Source organism: Xenopus laevis, chromosome 9_10L (assembly GCF_017654675.1).
Source record: "Xenopus laevis strain J_2021 chromosome 9_10L, Xenopus_laevis_v10.1, whole genome shotgun sequence".
In the NCBI taxonomy this organism is placed as follows: Eukaryota; Metazoa; Chordata; class Amphibia; order Anura; family Pipidae; genus Xenopus; species Xenopus laevis.
In genome coordinates, this window is record NC_054387.1 from 80718515 (window position 1) to 80740896 (window position 22382).

A 22382-nucleotide genomic window follows, 5' to 3' on the forward strand; every position below is an offset into this window, starting at 1 on the left:
TGTCCATCCCCATGCCCTGGTTACACAATTAAATGGTTAAGAGAATGATGGGGAATGTGGGGAGAGCGGTGACATCTAGGAAGTGCTGAATGGAAAGTGAAAGTAACCGCCTGCCCAGCCTCTATGCTGTAGGCAGACAATATTTGAATGACAGCTGATATTTTTTAATGATTTTACAACAGCTATGAATGCTTTAATATAAAATAAAATTTGGATTTCATGCTTAATTTGAAAAGTACTTTTATTATATATTTTTAATGTCTGGGTGGCAGGTCTACTTTAAATGCAAAGGTTACATTTGCTGTCACCTCTTGATTTTGATATTATGGGGAAATATAAATCCTATGAAAGATTATCTGGAAAACAAATCCAACCCACAGAGGGATTAAAGCATGATTGAAAAATAAGACAAATTCATTTTCCCTATAATATGATTTTGTTGGTAGGAAATGACAGCATTATTAATCTGGATCTACTGAACATAGTCATTTAAAAAAGGGATTGAGAAACACGAAATCAAGGAGGAGCACATAATTACCTAACATGGATATCAGAAGACACTTCCAATAAATCTCCATCTATATTCCAAGGACAGATACCTTCTGCTGTATTTCTGCCATTGTGTTTTATGGATACCTTTACTTCTTCAACCAGGAAAGTTTCAACAAATGGGAAACTAAACTGAGAAGAAACAGCAGAATATCAAGATATTAGTCCCATAAAGGCTGTAGTTACTTGCAGAAGAAATCACAGCTGTACAATGTGACTGTAAAGACCTCATTGCACAGTATTGTAAAGATACATAAAAGGAAGACAAGAGGGCATGTTAATGGACCCTAGGGGGTAATTTATCAAATGTTAATGAATGTTTGATAAACCTCAGTTCCTAAAAAAAAAACCTTCCTGACTTTCAAAAAAAGTTCACTTTGATATTTGATGAATAAGCCCCCATCTTTTTTTTTTTTTAAACTTTCGTTTTTCTGATTAAACCCAAATATAAAATGTTGCCTCCTGAACGAAACATCAATTGGAAATAAATGTGCTTGACTGTTCAAAACAATTGCAATTTCCTAATGCGTTAATAAATTGGAAATAAAGTTGGATTGCTGCCCAGTCATGTGACTTGTGCCTGCACTTTAGGATGGAACTACTTTCTGGCAGGCTGTTATTTCTCCTACTTAATGTAACTGAATCAGTCTCAGTGGGACTTGGCTTTTACTATTAAGTGTTGTTCTTAGATCTACCTTCTTAGATCTACAAGGCAGCTGTTATCTTGTGTTAGGGAGCTGTTATCTGGTTACCTCCCATTGTTCTGTTGTTAGGCTGCTGGGGGGAGTGAGGGGGTAATATCACTCCAACTTGCAGTACAGCAGTAAAGAGTGACTGAAGTTGATCAGAGCACAAGTCACATGACTGGGGGCAGCTGGGAAACTGACAAAATGTCTAGCCCCATGTCAGATTTAAAAATTGAATATAAAAAAATCTGTTTGCTCTTTTGAAAAATGGATTTCAGTGCAGAATTCTGCTGGAACAGCACCATTAACTGGTACATTTTTTAAAAAAAATGTTTTCCCATGACAGTATCCCTTTAAGCAAATGAACAATCTACTAAAATTACCAACATTTAAGCAGGTCTAAATGTACATAAAATACCACATATATCAAAACATTCTTGATTTACTGAAACAATTTGCAGCTTAACTGCATGAACTTTGATATAACAATAATTTAACAGAATAAAACTCATTCAAGTTGAGTGGTAAACTGCACAAAATCCTGTTAGGGGCAAATCAGCAGCACAGGCCTTGGAATTATTCTGAAAAAGTAAAAGAATTTTGGAGCAATACCGGATTTTTCACAGTGGCAAATCTTTTTAAATGCTTCACAAATTCTTGCCTCGAAGTGTTCCTTGCTATAATAAGAGCCATAGTTCCGTCGTTTAGCCTAGTAAGGAAAGGAATTTAATGAGCTGAAATCCTTCATACCACATATAAATAAACGTTACAAAATAACATGCTCCGCACATACCAAATGCATGGGTAACCAATTAAGTGGAGAAGAAAGACTATTCATTTGGGAATCCTGACATCCTGGATAGCTATAGTGTTAGAGCTATAGCATGCAGAACATTTTGTTTCTACAAATAGCTCTACCCACTGTGGATCACTTCCCATTAAAGGGGTTGTGCCAGGGACTGGCCTAGGCAGACAATTGTGGCCTGAGATTGTTCCAGCACGTTTCTGTGGATGACTCTCAGCAGTGCTGTATTTAGGTCTGGTGCTGCCCTAGGCACTAGACCTCAGCCCACCCCTTCTCTTGATGGTCTGGCTGTACTGCACATCATTTATTTAGACTATAAAACACATGTCTAATATGCTAATATACCCAAGGTAACAGCTTTGGGATTGTATATCTCACTGTAAGTGCCTCTTTGCCTTCCAGCTGAGGTTTTAGTTTTTTAAGAACCTGTTTCCTGGCAGACTGCAATGAGACTCTCTGGCCCTGGCAGATGACCCACTTTGTATTCATTTCAGAACTATTCATTGGTTCATAAAGGGGACCATGGCTCAAAGCCGGTAACCTTAGACAATAGACATTTTCAGAAAAACAATCTTTATATGAGCCGCTTGCAGAGTAATTCAATCAATGTAATTATATGGGAAATCTTCAAACCACACTACTTGACCTCTTTTTACTGATCCAATAAGTGATCCTAATCCTTAAAGGAGAACTAAAGCTAATGAAGTAGGCTAGAATTGTTGTACATTATGTTTTGTGTTTCTGTACCAGCCCAAGGCAACCACAGCCCTTTAGCAGGGAAGATCTATGTCTCCAAAGATGCCCCAGTAGCTCCCCATCTTCTTTTCTGCTGATCACTACACATGCTCTGTGCTGCTGTCACTTACTGAGCTTAGGGACCCACTCACAATATACAATACACATAATATAAATGTTAATATATAATTGCTAATTAATACAGATAATGACTACATGGCAGCACATAAACCAGTATAACTGGCTTCAGAATTGAATAATAAACTTTGTAGCATCAGCTTATATTACAGGACAACCCCATTTTGTGCTTGATAATTTGCAACGACCCCTAAGCTTAACTTCTCAACAGCTGCTCAGAGCCCACTGAGCATGTGAGTGTCACTTTCCAAGATGGTGACCTCCTGTGATAAGTTTGAACTTAGGCTGGTGCAATAAGTTCATTATATAAAATATGGCATTTTTAGCTATATTCATTTTTAGGGTTTCGTTTTCCTTTAAGAGTGACTGCAGAGCAGTTCCGTGGGCAACGGGAGCCTACTATTTCAAGCATATTTACAAAATCAAATTGTCAGTGTAGTTTAATTTGTGTAAGCTGCTACTGACCTGGTATTGGGTGCCAATCCTCTGGGGGCCATTGAACAAAGGCAGGGGATAGCCATAAAGCTTGCATTTAGCAATTGACCTTGGAGGTGTTGCCATGGATCCTTGCTGGCTGCAAGGGGCATAACACATTTTAGCCTGTTTTTATCTGATATGCAAAAAGCTCAGTTTCATTAAAATGACTTCATACTTACCAGAGTGAGCAGCTTTCCCTCTGTTTTTCCTACAGTTTGACAGATATTGATTGAATTAGTTACTGTTTTTAAAAGCAAACATTATATATATGATGGTATGGTTAAACCAGTCTATCCATGATATTATGTTACAAAGCGGAACATGTTCATTAATTAAGTCCAAGACCAAATATTCAGAAATGCAATAAAAACTTGCCAGTTGGAATAAAGAGAATGTTTATATGTAAAACAGCTGCTGAAAGTTTATATCATCTATAAATAAATTGGGGCAGACCGAGCAAAGATCAACACTTACTTTTGGGCTGAACGATATTTCACTTCTTCATTTTCAATAGGTAGAAAGGTTAGTTCACAAGTTTCTGGTCTGTAAGATATTAAATACATTGACCAGATGCATATTTTGGAAACAACTGAATTCAATTCAAGGGCCTGTCACTGTCCTACAGATTCATGGTTCAAAAGTGAGGTAAAGGAAAAACATGAACATGAACCAGAACATGGTCTTTTAAACATTTCAGCAAAGTTAACGTGAACAAGGCTGCCCTGATAGAATACACCCATGAGTTTTTAGAGCCATTAATTCAGGTTTTCTCTGGCTTTCTCTCAACTAGAATGGACTGAAGGAACAATTAGAATATTTTTCAATATAAAAAAAGGTTTACGGTAATTATAGGCCAGTGGGGAAGTATGGTTATGATGGTTTTTGATAGATCATATTCAAGATTATGTTCAAGATTATGTCCAGGGCTAAGGCTTGAATGGACATATTGACGTATAGTAGGTGTAAATCCTTGTCTTAGATTTAAAATCGGCACTGGCATTTCAAGTACACAGAGGCCCAAACAGCCCCCAGCAGGACAATAGTGACTATTGGCATCTTACAACAGCACCCCTGACATTTGCCAGAATCTACAGGCAGTCCGGGCCTGAGTGTTCCATTCTCTTACTTTTAATGTAGCCTGGGTGCTGTCTGTGCCCTGTGCTCATTCTGCCTTTGTTAGCATATGAATCGCAAGGCACAGAGCACAGCATTATCAGACTGAAGAGCACCCATAGATCCTCCACCTAGTGCCAGACACAAAGCTTTGCACCAGATAGCAGCAGGTACAACTTTAAACACATGTTGTGAAACATATTCATTTGCATGTGGGACAAAACATATTAAACTAATTTATTTGCTTTATATTAGTCTAGTAAAAATGTGGATAATGGTGTCCAAAAGTTTGCCAAGGCTTCTGATTCTGTAATACATAAACATTTGCTTTCTAAGCTGAGGTCTCATGGTACTGTTTGTGCTATTTATGCACGTAACTGGCCCCAATACTATATTTGTTAATAATATAATAGGGTTATATATTGGGTGCGACTATATATATATATATATATAATCTGTTCATTAAAACTATGCAGAACACATAGTAACCATCGAGGATGTTGCATCCTTGCAAGAGATCTGGGTGGCTGCTGAAATTCAGTTTTGGTTAGTGTACATAAGGTTGTTCAATTAGGATTAAAAATATGCAAGATTAACGTGGACCTGTCACCTACACATAAAAAGCTGCATAATGAAAATCATTTGCAAATTAAACATGGAACACAAATTATTTTTTTCATTAAAACATCCATACCTGTGTTTAAATATCTGAGCTGTCAATCAAATATTATGTGCCCTGCCTCTATGCCTAAGGCATAAAGGTGGTACAGTATATTACTTTCACTTTTCATTCAGCACTTCCTACATATCACTGCACTTCTAACATTGTCCCTTCCCTGCTCAGGCTCTATAATTATGTAGGCCACTGTGCATGGAGCCCCCCATTCTGGTGCTAACACAAGATTTTGGGGTGATACACACTTTATCTTAATAACAGTGTCCATTAAATGGCTCCTGCCTGCTTGCTGTGATTGTGTAATTCCAGGACTGAAGGAATCAAAATGTAAATAATAAATATAGTGTAAATAAAGTTTATTTTGTTCAACTAACATGATAGAAAATCATTTGGAATTCTTTTTTGGGTGACAGGTCCCCTTTAATCTCCTGTACTCAAAAGGGATATTACTAAAATAAGAGAAGAAAGACTACACTTTGAAGGATATGGAGAGACTAGTCACCTGGTATTGTTTGCCAATATGCCATATTATCACTATGGTTAAATACATAACGGACCCATATAATAAAATGTTTGCTACATTATTCACTTTGAGATTGTAGGACGCAAGGGCATCACCTGAAAAATTATTTCATCTTGAGGTGTAAAAGCTTTATTTTTTTACAGTGAAAGGGTTCAGTTTTTTAAAAGAAAATCTCAATTTGCTTACTTTAAATTGGCAAGTGTTTTCAGAAATGCAAATTCCCTTCTTTGGGATGAAGGCATCCAGCGATGTTTCTCCGCCAAGGCAAGTGTCCTTCCTCCAAATCCAACCATGGCCGAGAAACCGAACCGAAGAAGCTTATTGTTACTGCTAAATGTGCAAGTATCAACTGGCTGGATGTTACCTGGAAATCAAGAAAAATGCATTGGTGTTTGTTTAAAAAGGGCAAAAAAACTAACTGGCTATTTAATTTGAATTGACACCTGAGGGGGGACTGTTAAGGTTAAAGCACATTAGCAATATAAAGTCTGTGAAACTTTCAACAATCTCATATTTCTACAATCACTTCTTCCGTTATACTGGCTATACCCCTTAACATCAGACATTCCCCTCCTAATTTTTATTTCCCCTGTATGTCTGAAAAACAGTATTTCCTTCTATATTTATAGCCTTGTCATGTGACTCATTCAGCCATGTTTCAGCATATTTCTTATCCAGTGACTTTACCTCCAGCTCCTACATTTTACCAGCCAAGCTTCTTGTATTTCCAAACATGCATTAAATAATGCTATTTGCTGTAGCTTGAGATTATACAAGGTACAATGTATGAAGGTTTTACATTTAATAAACTGTCAATAATAAAGGCTTAAGAGATCCGGTACTTACCCATGATAATATGTAATGCCGCAGTCCCTGCATGCTTAGTTCCATGAAGTGAGTATGCCAGCACATTAGTGGAACCTAATGAAGAAAATGTACATCAATATTTAATAATTTACATAGTTACACATAAACAGACCCATATATACATTTGCAAATGTATAAACTATATATGGCAATACCTATCCTAAACTAACTGCTTGTCCTTTAAAGGAGAATTCAACCCTTTAACAAAAAAACCTGAAACCCCCCCCACCCCACGTAGACCCCCTCCCTCCTCCCCCCAGCCTAACTGCCCCCCTGGGGAAATGCGCAGATTCTAGCATTGGCGTTCCATGCAGCCATCTTCAGGGTCTTCAGCAAGCGTGCACCGAAACTCGCAAAAACTGCATAAGAAGACGAAGACTCGGAAGATGGCTGGGTAGAACTCTGATGCCTGAATCTGTGGCGAGTGTTAAGTATAAATTATGGGGCAATTCCCTAGGGGGCAGTTAGGCTGGGAGTGGAGGGAGGGGGTCTACGTGGGGGGGATACAGGTTTTTTGTTAAAGAGTTGAATTCCCCTTTAAGTCGGTTAAAACGCATTGTTATGTCAATGAATCACCATCTTAATGGTTCATTTATCATAAACAAATCTCCAATCTTTTTGATTCCATGATAACAAGAAAATGAGTATGACACAGCAATGTTTAAACCTGTGTGAAAAAAAGGATGACAAATACAATAGATTGTGGCGTTACAGCCCCTTTAATGTTCACACCATAAAAGAAGGGTGAAATGCTGAACAATGAGAAAGGCATACTGAAGATGATTCAAACTGAAAACTGCATGGAAAAAATGTCTTTAGAAGAGAAAGCAATACAGCGGTACAATTAGCTTAATTAAACTGATGACATGAAGATTCATAACGCTGTTAATGTCTCCCACACCAAAGTGATAAATGTGATGTAATGAGTTGCCATTCAAGCATGTCTAACATTCCCAAGAAAAGCCAACTAACTCTTTAGTGATTTATAGAAAATGTCGGAGAAATGAATAACCCAGTAGAAGTTTATTATCCTCTAAATGCATTTAAAGGTATAAAGTCTATGTGAAGCTGTCCACTTCTCCCTCACCTTGTAATGGCAAATACTAAGGATAAAATTAACTTTTGGTATGTTATAGAATTGCCAGTTCTAATCAAATTTTCAATTGCTCTTCATTATCTGTTTGTTATAGTTTTCTAATTATTTTACTTCTACTTCGAAAACTTCCAGCTTTCATTTGTTAGGTTACAAATGTATTGTTATTGACACTTTTTTACTATAAATCATTCTAGTCAGCCCCTCTCATATTCATATTCTAGTCTCTTATTCAAATAAATGCATGGTTGCTAGGGTAATTTGGACCCTAGCAACCAGATTCCTAAAACACCAAACTAGCTACTGAATAAAAATCTAAATAACTCAAGGGTGAACAATCCCTTATATATTAATAGGCTGTACAAAGTGAGAGGGGTTAGAAAAAGTTGCAAGTCTAGGAGGGTGTGGATTAAAGTAGATGTATATAAACTGGACAAGGAGAGAGAATTCATAAAGAACTTCAAGTCCAGCTTTTGGAGCTTTCTGGATAACGGGTTTCCCATTAGGGATCCTATACCTGACTATTCTACTTTACAAAACCTGACACTTTGGTTATTGTATGAGCACATGATGAATAAAATATATTCCTGTGGTATAGAATGTTATTTTAAAAATTTAAATTATTTCCTGTTTTAGTGTTTTCTCAGTTCTGCATCCTCATCCTCACCTGCTGGTATTATTCCCAAAGGAAGTGATGCTCTCACTGGTGTGAAAATTGTGTTCGTATTCTTTCCGGCATCTATCTGGGCTCGGAGAAGAAGACCGTGAGCAACCTCACTGGCTGATCCATCACCGCCAACACAAACTATTCTGTTTAAAAAATTAAAATATATATAAATAGAGAGAGAGAGAGAGAGAGAGAGAGAGAGAGAGAGAGAGAGAGAGAGAGCAACATCCAAGGGGCTGAAGAGCAACATGTTGCTCACAAGCTACTGGTTGGGGATCACTGCATTAGAGCATTAGCAGTACATTTAATTCTCTATATTTCGGATAAGAAACTGGCAGCCAAAATCTAAGCCTGATTAATGTATTTTTTCCTATTTCTCTAATTTATTATCTGCAACACATTCCATAACCCATTGTGCTATTCTGCTACTTTTCTATAATTTATGGAGCTGCTGAAAAGCTATAAACATTGTAAATAAATAAAAAGTCGTAGTCTGAGGTGTTGCTAATTGCCATTAATATGCACAGGAAGTGATTACTGACCTGCATTTGGATATATCATTTATTTCATTTGCTTATTTTAGTAGGACGTTATTTATTTGAAATGCAAATTTGATGAACAAATCACTGTTAAGGAAACATTTTAGAAGGAAATAATGGCATTTATAGAGGTGGTGCATTTACAATGATATAGCTTAGTAGTTGCATGAAATACTGGCCATTTTCATTGTGTGACAGGTTGCAACACAATGGTCAGATTTGGAAATTGACACATAAATTAAAGCGTTGATAAAGGATCAATATGGATCCGAAACATGTCGTGTAAAGCCTGAATAAACACATCACAGCATAAATTGCTATCTATGAGTGCTCTCCTCATTCTTGGAAATTTTGAAATAATGGCATTTATAGAGGTGGTGCATTTACAATGATATAGCTTAGTAGTTGCATGAAATACTGGCCATTTTCATTGTGTGACAGGTTGCAACACAATGGTCAGATTTGGAAATTGACACATAAATTAAAGCGTTGACTGCTTTAAACAATATTTCACAAAGCCAATGTTTCCCAGCTGTTTTGGGTAATAAAACTGTATCCTGTGCTATCATTGGGGTGTTGGAGTTTACCACCAAATCTTTAACCCCCCCCCCAAATTAACACACACTGCAATAGAACTAATACAATACAAATTAATTAATAATTAATCTAGTTATTCTTCATATGCAGCTTTGTGCCAGAGCCAGTTATTTTGAAAGTCAGCTAGCTCTAAATACATTGTTTAGGCAAAGGGAACACATGCCGATATACTGTACCTAACTGTCAGTAAAGAACCACCTTGCTTGAAATATGTTTCTCTAAAATAAACCTTGCAGCACAGTATCTGCGGTTTCTGAGCCTGTTTTCCACAAACCTTTTTTGTTTTTTTTTTGTTTATTGACATGTGCTTCAAGTTGGGACAGAAGCAGTGGCACAGGCCAACTACGTGCGACTGGTACAAACCTTTTTGTCAATCAAGCTCTGATAGACTGAAGAAAAGACAAATTACTGAGATACTAAAAAGTAACTTGCTTTTTAAACGAATGGGAACAAATTTTAAACCCTTCAATATTTTTTAACAGGGGCTGACAACTGTTTGAAACAATACACTGAAAGTTGCTAAAGCTGCCCTATTAGTGTAAAATCATGAAAGAGCCACTGCAGAAGGTCAATTTTGATTTGTTTCCTTGAATAAATGTACGGTATCTCCTGTATTTTATTCTGGAGTCATTAATGTACTTTAACACCAAAGGCGTGTGTTTTTCACATGTGTGATCTATTGCTCACAGGCAGGCAACAAACACTAAAAATAATATCCATAGATTATAATGGTCATGATCCTGCTGATAATCAGTGTTTTGCCACCCACCCACGAGCAAGAAATCACACATTCAATAAAATGCAGACGAAAGCAGGCAAAATAAGCTAATGTTTTATAGCCCCCTGTTGTGTTTTAATATACTAACCACCTGTATCACTTACATTAACTTTTATGTAAAATTGCTCCTTTGGCTTTTCTGATCACTTTTACAAACTGTATTGCAATATCATAATGCTAATATTATGAATGTGTAATAGGAGCGCCCCCTGCTGTGCTGTTGGGCAAGGGCCAGACAGAATGGCAAAAGCTTATGGGTTCAGGAAGCATCTCCTATAAATGTGAGAAAGAACTGAGCAGAGAAGCATTTGAAGATATTCGGATTAGTAACTTAATTTTTGCCATTCTGTCCAGCCCACCTGGAAAGAACAACAGGCATCACCCCTGTTACATATTCATAATATTAGCAGAGTATAAACTGTTTTGGGAGTCAATCAATTTTTTTATAAAATGATTGCACACTGACTCTCTACTCTAATCCTCATGTATACCATTAGAACCAACATTAAGCAAAATAAAAGTGGTACTTGTTTACTGTATATTATAATTCACTAAACATATTAGAGCTCCTTTATGTCCGCAAGTGCAGTGAGCAAAGTGAAGTTTCATACAATCACCATGCTTTTTTCCCACAATGCAACATTCCCCCCTGAATACCAGCGTCATTTTGGTTGTGTTGTGGTTAAAGAAATTGCACTGCACCCAAAGCAATTGCAGCTGATTCGCCAAAATTAGTGCATCAAGGAACCCTGGAGCTACTGCCTGTTCAGGATCAATAGAAACTGCAGCTCTTTATTCGGAATGGAAGGCAGGAAGGACTGAGCTGTGCTGTGCGCATTCTATAGTATTTCTTCAATGAACTAATAAATGTATGTTGTAAGTTATCATCTAATACACACAAATAAATATAATTATAATATCTAGCTTAGCTATAAATAAATTGAGCGCTTTGCACAAAGTCAGCACAATGTAGAAGAAATCATGAAAATTGTACTGTTTTAGCTGAGAATTCAAATTTAGCTTCTGCAAATACGGCACAATCCTAAAACTGTGTGATGCATCCTTTGTTAAATAAGAAAACTAATTAGCAGGAAATCACAGTAAACACATGTGCACAACTTTGATTTACTGTATCAGTGTGGTTTTGCATAGGCATTTTTATAATTACCATGTATGAACGGGAATGCAGTATTTTGGATTAATAAAAATAAACCAGACCAAGAAGAAATCAGAACACTGAGAGGTGGCACATGGGCATCCCCTTAATGCTCCTTCCTTGTGCATCATTTCAAACAAAAGAAAGAGCACAAGGATATGTCATGCCCTCTAGAACATTATAGTGGTTATTTTCAAAGATGAATACAGGGTACAAAGTGCATAAAAGGCCACAGTCTGCCATTTTTTTGCACATTGTGTTCAGTTGTGTGCAAATTGCAGCAGGGCTCGGCTTCCTCCACAAATACAAAGTGACTGCATTAGCCAGCACTCTATAGGTAGGGAGCGGGAGGATGTAGGCAGACAGGTGTAGGAAAGCGCCAATCGGCATAGTCTGCAACTGCCCTCGCCTGAGAGCCACATAAAAAATGCAGAGAGCAGTATTCCCTGGGTGAAAATGCTTGGGAAATGGGTACTCATTAGTTCTAGTGGGAGAATAATAAATGACCCCTACTCATACAGGGTGAAGCAGCCATTGATCTCTAGGGGCTTATGTCTAATGGCCACAGAGCTGCTGACCAAAGCAGTTGTCAGCTTTCTGCTACATAAACTGAGAAACTCTGTCCAATTATGTGCTTCAGCAGATATATTTATCTAATTAGGTGTTGTAAGCAAACTACCATTATAACTTGACTTTAAATCCTTTTAAAGGGACAATAAGCAAGGTGTATTTATCTTTGAAAAGCAGCAGGGAGGCCACAGCTGACATGAATATCAACTCAGTTTGTGAAAGCATCTGATGCACTTTACACTGCAGTTACCACAAAATTAATTGCCATTATCGACATCAGAAATGGTTCTGTCTACAGTAATAAAGCATTAAATATAAACAGTTCATTGGCTCCATACCCATCATATTCCTGGAGTTCACATTCTCTGAGTAAGGCAAGAGCATGGCCAGCATACGTTGTTTCTGTAACAGAAGAAGAAGCAAAAATACAGCATATCTTCTAACACATTCCTTGCATTAGTTTAGCATACACACAGTGAGCATATGGTACGCGCCATAAAGTAACCATTTCTGCTGGAGCAGAAGCATTTTTATCAGAAGAGATTTAATGTTAACAAAAAGTGTTACTTTCATTGCATTTTGTATTGATGATACAGAGCTGAAATTAACTTGCTTCTGCTGAGTCTTTCTTTAAAAAATGATTTTGTGAAATATATAAACACCCATATCTCTAGAAATACACTGTTAAATGGCTGTAAACATAAGTATATTTATTACAATTTAAGAAAAAATCAAAAAATATAATCCTTGGAAATTGACACTGTTGCAAAAGCAGAACACGTTAATCTACATTACTAAGGCATGAGATCCCTTATCTGGAAACATCTCCCATATAAGCAAATAATTCAAATTTTTTAACATAATCTCCTTTCTTTTCTATAATAAAAAAGTACCTTGTCCTTAAAGGAGAACTAAACCCCCCACTGTGATAAGTCCCCACTGGCCCCCCTCTGCTGGCCCCCCTCCCTGTCTTACCCCTGAATTCTGTCCCCTCTAGAAATAGCGACCTCACATGCAGTGAGCACAGCAGAGCTCATGGGCACCATCTTCTTCTCTTCAGTAATCTTCCTGTCTTCTTACTCCCCTTCAGAAATTTCTGTCTGTTTCGGCACATGCGCAATTGTCACAAACCAGAAGATTGCTCCAACTGTGCATGCGCCAATACACTGCTCACTTCACGATTACCGAAAAGAAGAAGATGGCGCCCGTGAGCTCTGCTGCGTTCACTCTTCAAGTGTGATTTCAGGGTTAAGACTTCAGGGTTAAGGATTAAGATTGTGCAGGGGGAGGCATGGGGAAGGGGGGGCAATGGGGACTTATTACAATGGGGGTTAAGTTCTCATTTAAAGGAGACATATTGGATAGATGGAAATCCCCCTAATTTTGTAGGCAATAATGTATAACATATGGTGCTGGTTTTACATTTGACTGTAAATTAACATTGTCTTCAAAAATACACGCTTTATTGGAGTTCCCCTTAGATGTTCCCTAATCCCTGCCTTGTTTCAAGGTGTATAAAGGCTGGAGTGACTGGACGTCAGATTATAAAAATAATAGCCAGAACACTACTTCCTGCTTTGCAGCTCTCTTGCTTTCCACTAATTGGTTACCAGGCAGTAGCTTCAGGGGGGGGGCCACATGGGTCATAACTGTTTGCAACTGAAAAGCAGGAAGCAGTGTTCTGTTCTGTTCCACATCCAGTTACTCCAGCTTTTATACATTAAATTTCTGCCTAACTAACCATTTAGAATTTTTTTTTATCTGTTTTCCCTGTTTTTATTTTTACACGGAACTGTTCCTTTAACTTTCCCAGCCAGTAGAACAGTAAGGGATGCCAATCACAAACGTGCATCTTTGGTGTGTCTGTTCTCCCTCCCCGGCACACCTCTAGTGGTGGGGAGCTGGGAATGCAGTGAGAGAGAGTGCAGGCAAGCAGTTAGCATTAGGGAGGGTGTCTGGCTGGTAATAGCTGAAGTGGGTCTAGGTTCACCACTGGTTTAAATGATTTTTAGCAGATGTGTTAAGGTATCCAGAAAACCTCAGGTCACAGTCATTACTTATAATAAATACTATATCTGTACTCTTAGGGGCAGGTTTTTTTTGGTCAAAACTCTGAAATTGGAATTGTGAATTATCCAAACTCAATTCAGGTTTTAATCTGAATTTCGAGATTTATCATACTCTGGCCCTTGAAGAACTCGAATTTGACTATTTGCCTGACAAATTACTGTATAAAGTATCAAATTACTGTATCAAGTTTTTAAATTTCTAATTGAGTTTTTATAATTCGCATCATATTCAAGATTTTACATGTTTAACAAATTCAATTTTATTAATACATTTCGACTATTCAAATTTCGAATTTAGGGGAGGTTAAAAAAACTCACATGAATTCGAAATTCGACCCTTGATAAATGTGCCTCCCCAAATATAGTACCCCTAGTTCCGGCCCTGTATATAGTATACTGTTACAAAATCCATATAGGAGGGGGAACAATAGCCTAAAATTAACATACATCATACTATCTAGAGAAAAGGAATCTGCCACTCTGCACTGCCATCTTTGCTATTCTCTGAATTCTGGGAGTAGTATATTAAATGCCAGGGCCAAACACACAAGTCACAGTACAGATGGCAGGTGGTATCAAGAACACTTTTGCAATATTACATTGCAGCTCTGCCAGAGGAGATATAACATTATTATTTGCAGGTTCCATTCATTTTTGTTGCTTTTAAGTACTCCAGTTTCCTCCTAAACTCCAAAAACCTACAGGCAGATTAAATGGCACCTGATAAAATTGACTATGAATGTGATAGGGACCTCAGATTGTAAGCTCCACTGGGGAAGGGAGGCCAGCAGGATTTGCTTTTATTCATCTTTTACTGCTGTACTTATCAGAAGCTCAGTCAATATCTGCACAATTACTTTTATAGCTTGGAACATTCAAGAAGCATTGTTTAAGCATATTTCAGTATTAAATTAATATTCTGCTTTTTCAACAACTTCACCAGCAGGTGTCAGATTCAGCAAATGAAACAGTTGGATATATGAGCTCATCTGGCTTTAACGTCTGGCAGTTGCAGAATGCATCATTCTCTATGATGGTGAAGTTTTAGTGATCTATGTTCTTTGTTGTCAGATGGTGACACATGAAGGCTCATTTATGTCCTCAACTGCAGCGAGTAAACTGCGAGCACCATGTTTTTCCCAGAATTCAAGTGCCAGGCACAATTGTACCATAAATGATCTCCATTATTTGTATGCTTCTTACAAATCGGGTGCAGCAGCACTGAATGTTTTCAATATCTGAACACTGTGGGTATCCTGGAGCTACCACCTGGTCAGGAGGTGGTGGTAGCTCCGGGGTTCTCCTGCGTCAATAGGTGCAGCATTGCCTGATTCCGAATGGAAGGCAGGAAAGACTGAGTGGTGTTGAGTGCAACTATTATTAATATTAACATGTATTTATAGAGTGCCAACATGTTGCACAGCGCTATATCAAAGTGAAAGGAGAGCATTTTGACACAGAACCTGAAATACATGAAAGTGTTTTTTCACACATTGCCCACCGTGATTGAAGTTGTAAATGCACCCTAAAGTTTGTAGGACTGGTTGAGATATGTAATGTTGACATTAATTAGATCAATTATTAACTAAATCTATTAGCTGTAATTGACTGCGGAAAACAGGTTTGAGATTAACTAATAAGGTTAACAGTAATTTGGACACAAACTGGACTAATCTGTTTCCTGAAAAACTACCACATCTCAAAGGAAGCAGGTACCACTTCAGGCTTACTGTATCCATGCCAACCAACAGAGATCCTCAGATCTTTGGACCTCAATGGTTCAAAACAGTTATTCAAATCCACACATGGGGCAGCACTTAGATTATCTGAAAGCATTGGCTTGTTTTTAATTTATTAAACTGCTGATGTGGCACCACTTCATAGTCAGCACATGGGATGGTTTAATTGCTTGTCATTGCTGTCTTAAGCTTCTGAAAGTCGGACAGATGTCGATCGGGCAGGGTTAAAAATCTCATTGGATTGTAGATCGCATCTGTTTGTTGATATGATCTGACTGCCCATATGCCATACATTATGATCAGCCTGATATCACCCCTATATCAATGTGGGCTATTGGGGAGAGATCCGCTCGTTTGGCAAAATTGCCAAACGAGTGGATCTCAATGTGTATGGCCACCTTTATATGTAACAAAAGAAAACAGGAAGTTAAACCAAAAATGTAAGTAATTCTCATAGCTACAATTTGCCGTGCTTCCTCCAGGTTTTTTAATTAGCTAATTTGTGCTACAGTTTCAGGAGTCAGAACAAACTGCAAAGAATAGAAACAACCAGATAAACGCTGATTTTAACAGCAGTTACATTTACACATAACTTTAAAATTATTGCATGTTTTATTAAAGGGGACCCGTCACCCTAAAAAATTATTCCAAATACTATTTTAACATGTTAGTCAAGCAAAATTAACTTTAATTACACTGTATAAATTATTTGGAAACTTGTTTTCATCAGTCTGAGAAATTATAGCAAGCAGGCAGGAGCCATTTTGTGTTATTAAGGCAAGCCTTGTATCATCTCAGAAACTTTCTTGTGCACCAGAATGGGGGACCTGATGTCCATCCCCATGCACTGGCTACACAATTAAATGGTGAAGAGAACTGGGGGAATATGGGGAGAGCAGGGACATCTAGGAAGTGCTAAATGGAAAGTGAAAGTAATTGTCTGCCCCGCCTCTATGCCACTGGCATAGAGGAGTGGCAGACAATATTTGATTGACAGCTGAGATTTTTAAATTAGTTTACAACACCTATGAACGCTTTAATAAAAAAAAAGAATTTGGATTTCATGTTTAATTTGAAAATTACAGCTTTTTATGTCTGGGTGACAGGTCCACTATAATGCATTTTGAAAAGGTGCTTAGAATTACATTTTCCTTTGTTAGTAAGTAAATAAACTGTTTTTGGGTTTAGTTCCCCTTTAACGCAAAAAGAAGCTGAAAGAAAAAAAACTCTTTAACAACCTAAACAGATTCAGTATGTAACCTGATTTACTGTACTTTACGCAGACACTGAAAGCTGCTGGGGATTAGCTGAAAGTTCAGGTTGTCTTTGTTGCCTAGTGATCCATTTTCTCTCTATTCAGTTAATTTATTTATTGAAACAAACTTACCTGTAACATCTGTCTGGATGTCAGCAAGCTTGAAGAGTGGTGCAACGTGCTCATAATAGAGTTTGGAAGCTTCTCCTTTATGGCTGTGTGGGTTAATTATTATCTTCAGAGACTTTGGTCTATTTGGAAATCCTAAAAAGTAAATAGAAAAAAGCATTAGTGTTAATGTATCACCTTTAACAGAGTGACTATAGCGCTTCTAAATAAAACTGCTGGTTTAACAGGGGATGTTTTTTGAAAAATGAACACGGCCAAATTTTTTTTCCATGTTTTGTTACAAAATATTAACAAAATAGCAGAAAAATTATAAGGGCATTAGGATGACAGGTACAGAACATATATTCACTAAAGTATTAAGTCTTAAAAGGACTGTTAACCTTTAAATGAACTATTATGATGCAAAGAGTGCTATTCTGAGACAATAAGTTTTTTAATTTTTTTTACTATTTGTGGGGTTTATTTTTTGGTTTAGCTTTTTGTTCAACATCTCTCCAGTTGGTAATTTCAGGGTGAAATTTGTCCTAACAACCAAGCAGTGGTTTCAATGATAGACTGGAATTAAAAAGGCCGTGGATAGAGAAATAAATAATAAAAAGTAACTAAAGCCTCACAGAGCAATAGTTTTTTGGCTTGAAAGCTGGAAAGAGTCAGAAGGGGAAAACAAATGATTCTATAAAACTATATAAAATAAAAAATGAAGGCCAATTGGAAGCTTATTGCTAACATACTAAAAGGTGAACTACCCCTTTAAGCTGCAAGATTAGACTTGCTCATGTGCCTGCAATGCAAATCTGCGGAGAACCAAGTGGACTTCTTGCCTCTCTCAGCAGTAGCATCTTCTTCATCATAAATTTAGTGTATCCTGTTGAACATAGCATTCAAACAGCTCTGGTTGCTCTAGAGCCAGTGTAAATATCACTATTACTGCAATTTAGCTAGTGAAAAGTTGAGTAATTATAAAGGAAGAAGGCCCTACAACTGCTGGGAGAGACTAAAAGGTATACATGACCCAATGGCACACTGACTGATAAATAATTCTGATATAAATAATTCTGATATATGTTTATGACTTATAGTCAAAGTTCAGAGGCTTCCTAAAATGATTTTGCTTTGGTCCCAAACAATTTCTGCTTAAGCCACAAGCAGTAATGTAGTTGAGACCTTGATGCTGACTACCATAAGCTCATGAGGCCTTGATCAAAAATTCCAGTATGTGCTGCAGTAAAGTCACAATTACTGCAGGCTGAAGGTAGGAAAGAATGTTTTTTAGCTATAGGTCAGGTCTGCACAAAACACAGTAACATCTTGTGGTTATGTCTATGAAAGTTTTCATTCATCCCAGCCACGATACATGGCAGTTCTGTAGAGGTAAGCAAAGGGACTTTGAGTATTCTTGAAAACATAATTTGAGACACTTTTTCAGCTCAAATGAATTTTGAAATGTTTTCAAGAAAGTTTGGTTGCTTTATACCACTACTACTATTATGTTACATAATGCTCTCACTGCTCAGGCACTCCAAGTTGTCATATTAGCCAGTCACATGGCAAAAAAATAACAAAATAATCAAAACAATGATAATCATAGCAAGCTTTCAGAACATTATAGTTCCATTTTCAAGCTGAATATAATGAAGCTGTGGCGTTCTCTGATATATACAGTATATACAGTATTCAGCTTATAGATCAAATGACCAACAAAAACGAATTTCCGTCTCTGTGTGAGGTGTATAACATGTGATGCTCATGAAGCTTCCTTCAGAGGAAGGAAATCTTTGCATGTGCTGGGTCATTCCTGTGTCTAGGGACAGTGCTCAGGTCACTGATTGGAGAAAGGAGGAAAGGAGAGTGGGATCTGCATCATCCACGCAATCAATTGTTAGGTCTGCCAAAGAATATATTACATTTTGCATTAGGATGAAGGAAATTCTGGGATTAATAATGATGACTTTAATTAATAATAGATGACGTGTTGATTTGGTTTTATTTTACTGAATGAATTAAATTAACATCAGAAAGTTCTAATGCAGGTTACAATTTTAGATAACTGTGTTAAAGATTTCAGCTTTATTTTTATACAGAGCAGTTGGGCATTGTCTGTCTGCGGAAAAATGCAGACAGAGATCCGACATCATCTAGCCCTGGCCTTAAAGGTCGGCCTCTTTCACTGAGGTTTCAGAATCTTTGTACTGAACATGGAATACATTGGTTGTCCCTAGTGGTATGCAAAGGAAAGTACAAATAGTCTTAGAAACACACACGTTTCCCAGCTACTTTTTGGGACACTGTGCTGATACTGGGAGATTTCATACATTACAGGCTTCCCTAGTTTAGACAAACTGACTTTTGAGCTGAGACAGTGGTTCAGTTTTTTCCTTGTGATGGACAATGATGCAGTTATGTTAAAAGGATGATGATAGGATGGCTTGGGATCTGCCCCATGGAACAAAACTTAATTAAAATGGAATTGATTTTTGGAAGATGTCCCCCAACATTGGAAGGCGCTTTCAAGATGCAAGCTATTATCTAATACGTTGTTATTCTCTTTAACATATACCTCAAATAAAGCCATCTTAGTTGATATCCATCTAGTCAGACAAAAGGGAAATGTCGGGCCAGGCCTGATTTTAGTTATTTAAAAATACAAGAGTGAGAATCTTATATCCCTGGGGGATTATAGGATAATGTGCACAACTGCAAGGACTTGTGATGACTTATAATGATCTAAAGGGAAATATGTATACACATGTAGTGTGTTCTAGATAATATGTTGAATACATGTAATATCTAGCTGTCGGTTTGTCCATCTGTCCATATATCTTTCCACAGAAATCTAGCAGCAAAAGAGAAAAAAATCAGTTGGCATCTTAACCAACTTTGATAATACGTATATTTATAAATATATCAGTTTAAACTTTCATTCATTTTATGTGCCTGGGAGGTAGATATGTTTACCTTATTAGCTGTTTCTAGGAAACGTTTCTTGGAAAAGTTATCATAAAAATCCTATGCTAAATGCACCCTGTGGTAGTTCAGCACCTTGGAGAGCAGAGTTTGCTGCAGAAGTAGCAGCAGGGCTCTTTGCACCTTATTCAACTCTTACTTTGTTATTATAGAATGAATGTGCACTACACCATCTGCTGGTTTATAGTATCAGCTCAGCACAAGCATTCATTCCTGTCACACTGGGTTTTATAGCAAACATCACACATGAACCTCTCTTGAGTCTGGTGGCAATTTTTAGTTGATTAAAAAGACATAGAAAAAGTTTGTATTTCTGCTTGAAAACTGTGGGGCAAATTTATTAAGGGTCAAAACTCTTAAATTCTGAATCATTAAACTCGGTTCGAGTTTTAATTCGAATTTGAATTTCGAGATTTATCATACTCTGGCCCTTTAAGATCTCAAATTCGACTATTTGCCACCAATTTGGACATTCAGATTTTACAGAGAAAAAAACTCGAATCGGGTTTGGTTGAATTTTATACAAATTCGAGTTTTTGAGTCCGTAAAATTCGTACTTAAATAACCCCCCAATCGAATTTCGAGTATATTCGAATTTAATAAAGTTAAAAAAAACTCACATGAATTTGAAATTCAACCTTTAATAAATGTGCAGAAATATAGAGATGTTCAGGGGCAATTACATTTTGAGCTTGCATAGAATAAGTATAGCATTTAGCAAGTATAGCATAGTATAATAAATTGGTTACATATTTTACTTTCCGAAGGGTTTGTTAACTAAAATAGTGCACCATGCTTTCATACATGCATGATTTTTATGGTATAGTTTTTATTACTAAATTACACTGTTTACATTTCAAGTAATTCGTGCTAGCATTTAAAATGTTATTCTTGAATAAATAAATGGGTTTTTTTAAGTTGTAATATTTGTGTGCAGGCAACCATCTCAAGAAATGTTCCTGGTCATGTGCTTTCAGAAAGAGCCAGAATTTCATGATGGAACTGCTTTCAGGTATGCTGTTGTTTCTCCTACTTAATGTAACTGGAGTTGCGACTTGAGTTAGCTGGACTTTAACCATTGAGTGCAGTTCTCACATGTACCATGTGGGACATGGGAGCATATTTAGCAATGCAAGTGTCAGGGAGCTGTTATCTGGTTACCTTTCCATGGTTGCGGAGATGGACTGCCGGGGGTTGGGGAAGGGAAGGTGGTGATATCACTCCAACTTGTAGTGCACTGAAGTTTATCAAAGAACAAGTCACATGACTCATCGCCCCTGGGAAACTAACTACTTGTCTAACCCCACATCAGATTAAATATTTTAAAAAATCTGTTTAGTCTTTTGATCTAAAAATCCATTTCAATACAGAATGCTGCAGTTCCCCATGACAGAATCCCTATAACATTTTGCCCCACCTCTATGCCCCTATTCACATTTTGGATCCTATGTATGTGTCCAGTAAACTGTACTTCAGTATTGCAGCATACATTGGTAAGGATGACTGGTGTATCTACATAAAAAAACAGAGGAAGAGACAAAGTAGCATAAGAATCTTGGAAGGCAAAAAATGCAGTTGAAACACAGCAGCTCTATGCATAAGTGCTAATAGGTGCTAAAATGTACCAGTGCAGTTGTCAATAGCAACTAAATGAGGAATTAATTTTAATCTTTCTACTACAAGTTACAAATTGAAAGCAAACACCTGACTGGTTGGTATAAGCAACTGCAGTGGTGCAATGTAGAACCTAGTTAATGCTAGTTAATCTGACCCGCAGACTTAACATATTTCAAATGTATCAGTGTTCCTATAGGCCTAGATTACAAAAATGACAAAACCTGATTACCAACATGATTTAGGAGCAATATTTCCTATGGCATTATGAGAATATTTACAATGATTGCAGCTACAGCCAAATTATTGCACAAAGCCAATGTACACAGGCTAATACAGTCAACAGCCAATTTTCATATTTTAAATGTCTTTCGCATATTACACTGTTTTGCATATTTCCACCAATTCCAATACATTTAGGGGCAGATTTATCAAGGGTCGAATTTCGAAGTGTAAAATACTTCGAAATTCGACCATCAAATTGAATCCTACGAAATTCGAATTCGTAGGATTTTTAGCATCGTATGATCATATTCTGATCGTAGTACGATCTTCATACTACGATTGCACTTCGAATCGTACGATTCGAACGATTTTATTGTACGATCGTATGATTTTCCTTCGAATGCCAAAAACTTTGGAA

The 22382-nt window shown here is 37.2% G+C and overlaps 1 protein-coding gene across 1 annotated transcript in view; it reads right to left on the reverse strand.

The window, feature by feature from the left end:
• The window catches only part of cerkl.L (ceramide kinase like L homeolog), a 56773-nt gene that overhangs the window by 3010 nt on the left and 31381 nt on the right, over nucleotides 1-22382 (reverse strand). Inside the window, exons 3-12 of the mRNA XM_018236007.2 lie at nucleotides 17165-17296; nucleotides 12308-12371; nucleotides 8330-8472; nucleotides 6549-6623; nucleotides 5889-6066; nucleotides 3865-3933; nucleotides 3570-3598; nucleotides 3379-3487; nucleotides 1848-1944; nucleotides 539-681 (exon numbers count right to left, since the gene is read on the reverse strand). Of these exons, the coding sequence (XP_018091496.1) occupies nucleotides 539-681; nucleotides 1848-1944; nucleotides 3379-3487; nucleotides 3570-3598; nucleotides 3865-3933; nucleotides 5889-6066; nucleotides 6549-6623; nucleotides 8330-8472; nucleotides 12308-12371; nucleotides 17165-17296 (1039 nt within the window). The remainder of the gene's footprint in view (nucleotides 1-538; nucleotides 682-1847; nucleotides 1945-3378; nucleotides 3488-3569; nucleotides 3599-3864; nucleotides 3934-5888; nucleotides 6067-6548; nucleotides 6624-8329; nucleotides 8473-12307; nucleotides 12372-17164; nucleotides 17297-22382) is intronic.